The sequence below is a fragment of the Vanessa atalanta genome, chromosome 2 (assembly GCF_905147765.1).
Source record: "Vanessa atalanta chromosome 2, ilVanAtal1.2, whole genome shotgun sequence".
NCBI classification, from domain to species: Eukaryota; Metazoa; Arthropoda; class Insecta; order Lepidoptera; family Nymphalidae; genus Vanessa; species Vanessa atalanta.
The window spans coordinates 6,512,903-6,525,656 of NC_061872.1; the positions used below are offsets into that span (position 1 = coordinate 6,512,903).

Here is a 12,754-nt window from a genome sequence, read left to right on the forward strand (position 1 = left end):
AATAAGCTCTTTATATTATATTATAGTGCTAGTGCAGTCAGTGTTTTAAAAGGTAATAAAAAATATATATTATAATTTTTCGCCAAGTACAATTAAAATTATTTGTAGTATTTTTACAATTGCAATTATTTATTCGGAAAATCTAATTCATAATAATCGTTGTCAGTGTATTATTTTATTTGGTTTAAAATAAAATTAGAATCAAAATTGACTTTCTTCCACCAGATTCAGCACAAATTTATTTATTCAATATAGCATTCTTTTATTCAACTTATGTATTGGGGGCGAGAATATAAACCACGACGGGTTGTAAAAAGTAACCTACCCAGATAAGATCTGACAAAAGAAAGTGAGCCTCTTAATTTTTTTCCAAACTTTATAATTGCCTACAATATTGCAATATAAAAACGAAATAGCTGGAGGCGATCGTTTCATTACCAAAGTGTACCTACCTATCTAAGAACTCACTTATTCTATAAGAAACTTTTGCCCAAAAACATTCCTTTACAATATTAAATTTAGCAACAGAGGTTGGTTAAAAACATAGTCGGTATATCGATGTTGGTATTATTATTACTTGTTAACGTTTATTTTATCTGTGTAGTGGTAGCAGAGGAGGATTAAGACGGCGGTCGACGTATACCAGCGGACGACTACGGTCGGGCCCGCATTGGTCTTTCGTGTTCGACCCCGCTGGCCGTTTGTGCTATTACTGGTCCATGGTCGTCTCACTAGCCTTCCTTTACAACCTTTGGGTCATCGTTTATAGGTTCGCTTTTCAAGAAATTAATGGTAAGTAATAAAATTGATACTAAGTTAATTTAAAGCCTGTTGTTTCCTCTTTTGAGGGATATTTATCTTATAGAAAAATGCCTACATGTTCGCTCCGTGTCACTGGAGCATCGGCAAAAAAAATTTAAACACTAATTGCTGAGTATTAAGGTATAATTTCCCTAGATTTTCAAATTGAAATAATGACCATAGTATTTTAACAGAGTATACTACACATGTTTTTTTTCTCATTACACATTTTAAAATTTTTTACTTGTAATAATTATTTATTTTTGTAAACAAATATGTTTCAGTAGCGCTCTATCACATAATATCGATCTAATTGAATTTTGAAATAATTACAAAAAAATTGTTAAATATTTTTGATATTTCTTATGTTTTTAAATGATCATTGCACATCTATAGAGTTGATAGAAATCATATATTACTATAAAGAGTAAGTTCTCTATAACGTCTCGTTCATTTCAGCGGACAGATGGATTTAAATGAAAACGGTTAAATGGATAAAAATCCAATTTTGATTCTCGTTCTTATGCAAAAGACGTCTCTATTTAAGATGGCGAGGTAGATTAGTTGAACGATCTAGGTTGCAGCGACTTAGCGTACAACGCATAGTTTTCCACAACTTGTTTCGCGGAGAATTAAATTACTTACCTAAATAGCTTTTCCGAGTTAAATGTCTCGCACCAAAAACAATGTGATACTTTGAAAGGTACATTCCAATGTTGCATCGCTAGAGTTTTCCATTGTTTTAATAAAATTTGCAAGTGTGGGTGCAGTGAGCTAACAAAGGAGAATTTTGTTGAACATACTTGAAATTTACATTAAATATTAATTATGCAAATATTCAACGAACAAGTTATTGAATTATTTAATTTGTTTGCAGTAAGGAATCTCAAACATACATTTTACGAATATAAAATTATTTAAAAAGAATTTAACCTTATGTCTTTGTTGCAGGGGAAACTCTCATAGTTTGGTTTTGCTTGGATTACTTCTCGGATTTTCTATACTTAGCGGACATTCTGTTTCACTTTCGGACGGGATACTTAGAAGATGGCGTATTGCAGACGGATGCGGCAAAGCTGAGGGCACATTACATGAACTCGACCACATTTTACATCGATTGCCTCTGCTTGCTACCACTGGACTTCCTTTACCTGTCCATTGGCTTCAACTCTATTCTACGCTCCTTCAGGCTCGTGAAGATTTATCGTTTCTGGGCATTCATGGACCGTACAGAGCGGCACACGAACTATCCTAATTTGTTTAGATCTACAAGTTTAATTCATTATTTGTTAGTGATATTCCATTGGAACGGGTGCTTGTACCATATTATATATAAAAACAATGGGTTCGGTAGTAAAAATTGGGTGTATCATGACACGGAGACTGCGGATGTTGTGAAACAGTATCTACAGAGCTATTACTGGTGCACGTTGGCGCTCACGACCATCGGTGAGTATTGCCCAACATCTATCTACCTTTTATTCTTAATTTAGAAATTGACATCATGTGCATAAACACAATTATTTGTATTAAATTGTATATTTTATATAAAATCTATTCAAACGGCTAACAAAACTTTAAATGTACTTAAAAATTGATTGGTCGCGTAATACTTGGTTCTAGTGTATGAAGCCATTAATATACCTTCAAAGCGCATCACTAACGTAGTTTCTGGCTTCCGCCAGCTTAACTAGAATAGCCCGTTCTAAAATATTTAGGAAGAGGGACAGGGCTCTTTGTGAAAACTATTTGTAAGCGGATGCTCTGGCAATTATTACATTTTCGTGACTTTAATGGTTGTTTATAGTTTTGCATTATTAAACAATCTATTTAGTACGAAATTCTCTTAACAGATCATTATAAAAAGAAAAATATTATGACGTCTTATTATTTTAAATATTTTGACTTATTAGGCTGGAGCGCGATCGTGTCAGTTGGTACCACTATTACTACCAAATATAATAGTGGTAATTACCACCACTCATAAATATATTTTTTCTATTCATATGTTTCGATTTGAATGTTGTGTGAGCTAGTGAAATTACATACACGAATATATTATATAATATTGAATATTTCCTACAATTACATAAGCTTCAGATGAAATGCCTAAATACTGGCACGTGGAAGATTGATACGCCTACTAAACAAATAAGTGTAGTGTAGTGTATATTATATATAAACATATTACAAAGTAAATTAAGGCATTGCAAAATGGGGAAGTTCTCAAATTTAATTTTCATTTAACCCGAAAGTGTTAAGAATATAATAATCAATAGTTATTCTCCAAGAACTATTAAAAACTTGGCAAAATTTTAACTAATTCTAATTCAGTTTATTTGAAGGCTGCAGAATGGTTGGCGCACATCCAAAACACATGATGTTTAACTCGTTTTTACTAAAGTAGAGTTCGGATACTAAAGTAAAATAAGTCTTCGTAATATACATATGCTTTATTCAGATATGATTCGGTTAGTATGATTTCTATAAAGTTCGTGAAAACGATGGATATAACGAAAATATAAATGAATTAAAATTACTTTAAATTGCGAAAGTGTGCCAATAACTCTTCTAGAAAAATAAGATCATTGTATGTGGCAGAACGTCATTCTTGGCATCTTGTTTTTGAAATTTGAATTATATCCTGATGATAGTTATGCTCTGGATTTGAATCCGCGAACTTTGGTTAAAATCCTGAAGGTTTACTTTTACTACTCTACTATAATTTATTTCTATAACGAGAATTGGAACTAATAATAAAAAACGATATATCGGATATGCCTAAAACAATGGCTATTAAAAAAGTATATGATAAAAAAATATATATTTAAAGAAATAAAAATACAGTTTTATTAATAAAATAAAATATTTTTAAGCGTCGCGTCGTAGCATACGAGTTCGTTTTACCCCTAAGTTACAATTATGTTTCACATCAAAAATAATATTTAAGTACAGACATGTTTGGCCGGACTTTAGCCGTCCTTTGCTTAATTTTACTCACACATAACCTCTGGTCTCTAAAATGCAGCTATTTTTAAATATAATAACATGTACTATATTTGCGTGATAATTCATTTAAATGATAATTTAGTGTTGATATTATTATTTTAGTTTAAATTCCGTGACGAATAATTCAGTCTAAATTCAAAACAGGAAGGCTTACGTGATGAGTATGTAAATTTTATCAAAATAGGTAAAGTATATATGTAGATTGTAGGCATAAGTGAAGTACATAACTGATAGCTTTTACAATGTTTCAAACTTCATTACGGGAACTTTTAAGCTTAGAATGTTCGGTAAAGCATTAAATATTTATGATTGCAGTGTAGGCATCATTAAATAAAAATAAAAAAATGTTTTTGTTCCTATTTTGAACTGATACTAAGAAAAATTACTAATTTCATAGATTTAATAAATAATGAATATTGAATATGAGTTCACTCTGACTTATAATAGAATACTTTGAACTCTGAATAGTCTTATAGAAATATAATTAATTAAGTTCTTTAATATTCGCAACCCCAACCATGGTAAATCATGTTAAGCGCGTATTGTCAATTCCGTAACAGCCCTTCTAAGCGAACACTGAGGCTGACGTCGTTAAAGCTGATGGCTGGAAAGATTACTTTACGTGACACCGTTTTATTATGACGTCACAATATATTCAGCAAAAACTGTCGTGCAAGATGCGGGGAATTACAAAAAGTTTCTGTCGCTCGATTGTATAAAAGAAAAAATATATTACGTATCTCAGTCACATAGTAGATTCATTTATGATTCTACGTTTCTACGAATCTTAAACGAGATCCTAGAAGCGCTTGGTCCTGTAAAAAAAAAACAAAGGAAGCAAAATATAGCAAAAGCTCCCTCGAGTCGAGCGCTATCGACTTGAAGTGCCAGCTGAATATCTGTTTACCGCCATTCGCCACTGTGGATATTCGTGTCGACTGACACAAAGCCAGTTCAATGATTCCTTATGTTTATTAGTTATTCTTATCTGTTTAAGTCAATGAAATGAAAATTTTGAATTAAAAATAACTCAGTACAATATATTTGAATTTAAAATAACATGGCGCAGCGTGACTTCAATTTATACCCCTCGGGCATCGTGATAGTCTTGTGCGGAAGTACAGCTCAGATAGATCTTGTCGTAATACTATGTCTTTCAAAATAATTTAGTTACATTGTGTTTTTTTCATTATCTTGAATTGACAAGCATCGAAGTCATCATTTTTGAACTTTTTATCGGTATAGGAACACTAATTTAATAAATTAATTATGTATTGTAAATGTAATGCTTAGATTAATAATTCAATTATTTAATAAAACATATCACAAATTATCTGAAAAACGTATGTCGTGAAAAAAATATAATTAATGAAGAAAATAATTTTTCTATTCCTAAAGAATTTGAACTATTTTCAATTCTTATACTTTTATGTTTAAATGTGAAATTTCTCCAGCGACATAAAAATACATGTATATGATTCATATATATTTTTAACAATTTATAGGATGCGGACGAAATTTCCGTATTTTGATGGCTTAAAATTGCCGCAGGGTAATCGTTCCAGCACGTGCCTTACGTAAATCCCTAGATGCTTTATCCTAAATGCAGCTTGTATGGCAAATTAAGTGCTTATATGTATTGCGTGGGTTTATACAAACGGGTATTTTGTGTATTTGCGAAATGCTCTCCTCCCTTATATGAGAATAGGGATACTGGCTTTAAATGGAATTTACTGAAAACGATTTATTTACGTTCGAAATTGCTATTCGTAAATTCAATCAAGACTTTTGCCAAGTAATCGATTTAACATTATATATATATATATATACCTGTAGAGGTTGGTATATTTTATTTTAATGTAAGATAAACAAATTGTCCGAGTTTGAATCCCTATTCCTCCATTGAGATTAACGTATTCTTGTATCTAACCGATCTCAGTTCTATCATTATATAGTTTAACAATAAACATTATCGAGTAGGACCAGCTCAGCCGGAGGTTGACACAAGGCTAATACTGTACAAACAGTAATACTCTCGAAGGAAAGACGATACAATTTTTTTCTTAGCGCAGATATTTTTTAATGAACCGGAGTAATCCCCGGGGCGTTATTTCCTTGCTGAGCTAAAAAATGGTTTCCCTATAAAATGCATTTTTAATAATTATGTTCGTAGAATACTACACATGGTTGGTAAGGTATATAAAAATAAGAATGCTTCAACAGTGAATACAAAAAGCTGGAATTTCGTACGTTGACAAAACTGTCATCACGAATACGCTTTAAATATATAATGCAGCGGCTAGTGAGTGCTATATCTAGTTTAGTGGTAACGTCATCTACAATGATACGAATATAACGTAACAATTTATAAAGTGCTTTAAGCTACATGGTATGGATATCGAACACGTGTTTTTTTATCGGCGGGTTTTTAAATTCGTGCGAACACTAGTGAGTTTCATGTGTTGACTTAAAGTAGTTTTTATAATAATTCATTTCGTGTACGGTAAGTGTCTTAGTCCACAATTAAGAGGCGTGGTGGACTAAGTCTTAAACGTCTTTAATGAAAGTGGACCTCAAAACCAGGAGGAGAATGTTGACAGGCAGATACTATTAAAGTAAATAAATAAATTCCAAAGCAATACAGCCTAGCGAAGTTGGTTTCAACGGCTCAATAGTTATATCCAAATAATAACGTCTGTTTAGGTACCACCCACTCATCACGTATTCAACCACCAGGTGGTCTATTTGGCCGTCCGCCTACTTATGTCATAAAAAAAAGTTTTAGCGAATGAATTCCTATAACAGGATAAAGAGAGAAATAATCATTTCAAAAATAAACCTTTACTAGTGGGTCCTCCGCGAAACTTCGCGTTTATTCAAAATATTTATTAGGATTTTCGAAACCTGTGACAGGTTTTGTTTCGATTTCATTTCATTGATAACTGCAAGTCGATAGACGTACATAATATACAGCCGCTCTCTTACCGGCCAGTAACTTTTCGATCTCTAAAATAAATTGTTTTGTTAAATCGTTACCATAACCGATTTTTTATGTGCATTTGACGACCTCCGTGGTCGAGTAGTGTGTACACCGGGTTTTCATGGGTACGCCACTAGGAGGTCCCGGGTTCGAATCGCAGTCGAGTCGATGTACGAAAATTTCATTAGTTTTCTATGTTGTCTTGGGTCTGGGAATATGTGGTACCGTCGTTACTTCTGATTTTCCGTGACACAAGTGCTTTAGCTACTTACATTGGTATCAGAGTAATTAATGTGATGTTTTCCAATATTTATTTATTTATTTAGCTATCGTCCCATAATCACTGGGATAAAAATCGGCTTAAGCTATTAATATATAAGAGATAGTTCCAATAAATATCTCATAATAATAAATGTCTGCTGTATTATTTTTATTTCGTTATTGCTGATGATTGTATGTAGTATGAAATACTAGTTACATTTTGTACTGCATTCCGTGCCTCTATGTACGAACAACACATAGTGCACAATAGTTAATAACAAAATTATATAGTCAGTGGTTTGCCACAAACGATCAAATGTAACCGCTAATTGCCTGTATATGACTACACAGAACAGGAATTTTTGTTAATTAATACGCCGTAAAACACTACAGATATTTAAATAAAATCTTTACAACGCTCTTCGTTGCTGTTTTGCTTGTATTACTTTAAAAAAAAAAAACTTCTAGGATCAATTATATTATGGTTGTATAAAAAAACTAATATTCAAATAATAATTTACTACTAGAGGTAGGATTTTGTTCGTGTTCGTTGTGTACCACATTTTACCGTCAAAATGAATACTCTGTATTGCTATGTTTCGGTTTGAAAGGTGAGTAAGTCAATGTAAATATATATAAATATATTATACACTAGACGACAGACGGACTAGCCCATTGTATATGTAAAAAATGGCTTAAATTTTTTTTATAATTCATTTATCGTAAGGTAAGGTAATATCAAAAATATTAAAGGCGTCAAAAATAGATAAAGATGAGAACAAGCTTAAGCTTAAATAATTTGAAATACTTTTACAAGATAAAAAATATAATGAAAAAATGTAGAAGTAAACTGATTTAATGAGGAACGATAAGATTATTCAAAAAGTTTTATGTTAAGTTAACTTTACAAATTTATGATACTTTTGAAAATTTACACTTCATTGTATTAGAGGGATGAACAATTTTCAACATTATGTTTTATAGAATAATACAATATTCAATTCATTAAGTTTCTTTATTATTATTCTTTTATGATATATGTATTTTACCTTGGGAACTAAGATGTTGTCTCTTGTGCCTGTAGCTACACTGGCTCACTTGCCCTTCAAACCGGAACACAACAATATAACAACGGAACAAACAAACTGAGTACAGCTGTTTGGCGGTAGATTATCTGATGAGTTGAGGGATACCTATCCAGTTGGACTTGCACAAAGCCTTATAATATTTTTTTTTACTTTTCTCTATCTATGTGGGTTACGCTTTTTTGTTTATTTTAGATTTTTATGAAATACTCGAATTATAAAATATTTTTTTACACATGTGCCAGAATTTCGTTGAAATTAGACACATGCAGGTTTCCTCGCGAAGTTTTCCTTCATCGCCGAGCACGAGATGAATTATAAACACATATTAAGCTCATGAAAACTCACCCGAACCCGTAATCATCGGTTAAGATGCACGCGTTCCAACCAATGGGCCTTCTCGGCTCTTAAAATAATAAATAAAATTAATTTAAAGTACGATACGAAAAATAAAGACAACAATACAGATAATCAAAGAAAGAAATGCGTGAGAAAGAGATAAAGAGTAGAGATAAACTATTTTCGAATTCGTTTTGAAAATAGTTTCGATTTTTGTATACTTGATATTGCACGTTATCCCGAAGTAGCATAATAATAAATTTTGTTCAAATATTTGCACAGAAACTAGTGAGCACGATAATGACACCGGGAAATGGCGGAGGTGTTTGAATGTCTAGCCTCATTTCGTTTAATGGCTGTCATTTGAATTTCGCATTTGCGTACATCTACTTATTGTTGTTGAGGTTACGCGGGCCATAACAATATATTCACTCGTTATATCAGACCCATGTACTTTCCAAATCCCACATTTAAGATGACACGTGATATACTGTCAATGCAAACAGATAGTCTTGAATTTTAATATAATTAACATTATTTATAACGCTGGGTAATAGACAAAAAAGGGGGTAGATATAACATTTCATTATAAGTATTTTTATACACGTAATTTATTTTTTTATGAACATTTTTTTAAAGGATCATTTATATTAAAACCATTCGATGGGATATAATATGTGATCTTTACATAAATCTTTTTTAATAAATACCTTATTTTACGTTTGATTAACATGTTACCAGAATATAACAAAACTATTTTATATTTATGTGAGAAAACAGGAAAAAAAAAAACTAAACTTTTAAAGCAATCGCGTGCCATTTAAAATTTTCTTCGAGATAACTTTTTCGTGATAATCGTAAAAGTAAAGATAAACATAAGATTCGTACTAATTCGGTTTAAAGATATAAGAGAAAATATTAAAGAGAAAATCTGTTGGATTTTATATCGAGAGGATAAGGAAAATTGCAACTTTCTAAGAATCTGTCTGCACGAGACTCCTTAGAACAATGGCGGTGTGAAATTAAATACACAGTGTTTTCTCCTTATACTCTCTTCATTTCTTTGTTTTCAATAAATACGTTTTGAAAGTTCGCAAACTGCTATGACTCCGTCTCGGATTAGTCAAGCTGGAAGTGTATTCAATATTTTTAAAAGGTTTAAAAATTTAAATCCGCTCCAAAGTTCACTTCAACAAAAGCGAACAATGTCTAGGGAAAGAAAATTAACTAACTGTATTAGTATTAGTACAACTTACAATTTAACGTAGACACAAGAAGATTTAATTAATACAATACGTACTACGTTTTATACATCAAAAATATGTATTAGAAGTTTCTTTTATTTTTAGGAATATTATTGATAAACAGCTACCGAGACTCAGAATCGACCATGAATTTTAAGCCAATGGACGCAGGCTTAAATCGTGCTAGCATCGCTATCTTTTCATTTGCTTATAATATACTCGTGCAAACTTGATGTGTCTGATGAAACTTTGACACTACGACTCAGCCATTACTTATATAAATAATAGTAAACACATTTAGTTAACAAAAATACATTGTAATTATAATTTAAACATATTCGAATAATATAATTGTTTTATAATTAATTTCTAGGCTTCCCCTTTTTCATCAAGTTATATTATCACGAAAAAAACTAACGCGTATATATTATAATCTTCTAAGTTCGAGGTTAAAGTATTTTTATACCAGTATCCAATATATTGACGATAAATTATGGTTCCGAATTTAGTGAAAGAAATCTTGTTGGAGATATCGCCCCGTTGTGGTCCTATTATACCAGCCTCGGCCGGATAACAGGATCGATCATCCGATTTCGCCCATATTGTTACATTCGTGGAACGTTTATTTATTTTATTTAATGATTTTTTTTTTATTACAACATTGTGCTTTAGAAAAAATAATAATTTTTAAGAGGGTTTATTATTCTTTAAAATACATAGACAAAGTGGCAAATGAGTTTCCTGATGTGGTCGCCACTGCCCAAATACATGACGCAGTACGATTTATCTTACCTTACGTTGTCAATGCATAACCAATCTTGGGAAGTATGATTGTATGTTCCTTGTAACAGTAGTTATACTGGCTCACTCACCTGAAATATTGAAAAACAGTAATACTAAGTATTGCTGTTTGGTGGTAGAATATAAGAAGTACCTGGTGATTAAAATTTCTTACAGTGCCAGTGCCTATTGGCTGTAGTGATCACTTACCATCCAGTAGTCCTTTCGCCGTTCCGTCTACATTATGTATTCACTTTAAAAATAAACAATGCTTTAAAATATCTTTATTTCATGCAAATTCATACGAATATTAACACGTTTAACTTTTGGGCATTAGTTTAAAACTATTTGAATATAACACGCAGTCGGCGAAACGTTCGTTACGGAATAAGATACCATAATGACGTCCACTCCAATAAAGTGGAGTTCATAATAACTTCAATAATATGCGGGAACCCTCAGCGCAAAGTTTTCAAATTTTAGATTATGGTATCGGATGCGATATGCTGATGTTTTTGGGGCGGTTATTACTGTTTATACGCTATTACGGTTGAACTGCGGTATTTTTTTATTAAATACTTTCAACATTTTTGATATTTAATGGACAATTTCATGCAAAACATTTCTTTATTGTTTTATTCAAATCCGCATTATTGATAATAATGTCTGTAATTACACTGGCTCACTTTCATATTGAACCTCATCACTATAAATAAAAATATACATACATGTAATAGTTTTGACTTTGTGCGAGCCCTTCTAGATAGGTTACGTCACTGCTCACATATTCTACCATCTAACAGCAATACTTAGTATGTTGTGTTCCTTTTTGAGGCACAGGCACAAGTGACATCTTAGTTCCGAATGGCGCATTATATTGCATAATAATAGTTAGTATTAGGTGGCTCATTAACCCATCTTATATCATTGCATAGTAAAGTCGCTTACCGCTGTCTGTCCCTGTGTATGCTTAGATCTTTAAAATTACACAACGGAATTTGATGCGATTTTTTTAAATAGATAGATTTATATGGATAATACATGCACAATATAGTAGAGAAACACTGATAATTTTAGAGGTTTCTAAAGTGATGTCGTAAATAAACACATTTTGCAAACGCTCGCTGAACACTACGAGATAGATCAAAGTAATGAACTACAATATTGTACACCTTATAAAGGTGTTCAAAAAAGTCCGCGATGGTATATATCTATCTCTTAGGGATAACCCATAATAACCATTTTATATCCTTTCCTTTTTAGAGAAATAATGGCTTATTTTCGGAGCGATTTTAAGCAATACAGCATTAATCCTTATCCGATTAAGTACCTTAAATAGATTGTGCATTTAATAAAGACCAATATGGCCCTTTATAGTATGTAGTTTAAATAAATATTTTCGAAGATATAACTGATTTAAAACGCAGGGACATAGCGGTTTGTATTGTCTAACGACTGAAAAACTGTAGTATATTTAGTATCAGCATTGCACCCGCGTGAAGCCGGTGCGGGTCAATGTTAATTATTCCACAATAATATTTAATATAGTTAATCATTTTCATCAATCAAATTATATAAATAAATTATTAATATGTATACATTTTTATATTCTCTATAAAATCAACGAATGTTAACTTTACGTTTTTTTACCATCGCTCAATCACCATAAACTTGTCAAATGACAAATAACTTGCTCCAGTAAACATGTATTGATTCGTCACAATTTAGAAAAAGCTACCCAGACAGGCATACTTTGAATTAAATTTGTTTTTCTCAAAATACTCTTCTTAAGATATTTTAAATTTTAACGACAGCAAAACGAAATTTAACGAATCGTCGTAAGAGATCGCGTTCTTTGTTTGAAAATTAATGACAATGTAAAAGCACTCAGTGAGGCCGAAAACAGTTTTACACAGAATTGTTATTCGGGTTTTTCGTTAACGTCATTGCAGTAAACATTTTATTTTAAGGATTCCATTGAAAAATATTTTATTATTATTTTTTGTACCCGAATTTCGCGTGATATCTCTGATATCTAAAGGAACGAGTAATTTACGTAGAAGGTTACTTTAGTAAAAATATTAGATTTTGTGTGAAACCTTCAAAATATAATGTGACGTATACAATACTTTTAATATCGATAGGTGTTCGAAAAATTTGAATCATTATTGGAATATTAAACCATCTTTGCCTGTTTCTGACGCTTCTAAACGACGCCGACCCTCATTTCGTGAGTAATATTTTAAAAGGACGTC

The 12,754-nt window shown here is 31.6% G+C and overlaps 1 protein-coding gene across 1 annotated transcript in view; it reads left to right on the forward strand.

The window, feature by feature from the left end:
• The window catches only part of LOC125070931 (cyclic nucleotide-gated cation channel alpha-3), a 60,503-nt gene that overhangs the window by 31,615 nt on the left and 16,134 nt on the right, over positions 1-12,754 (forward strand). The window contains exons 4-5 of the mRNA XM_047680957.1: positions 605-792; positions 1,753-2,250. Coding sequence (XP_047536913.1) covers positions 605-792; positions 1,753-2,250 — 686 coding nt within the window. The remainder of the gene's footprint in view (positions 1-604; positions 793-1,752; positions 2,251-12,754) is intronic.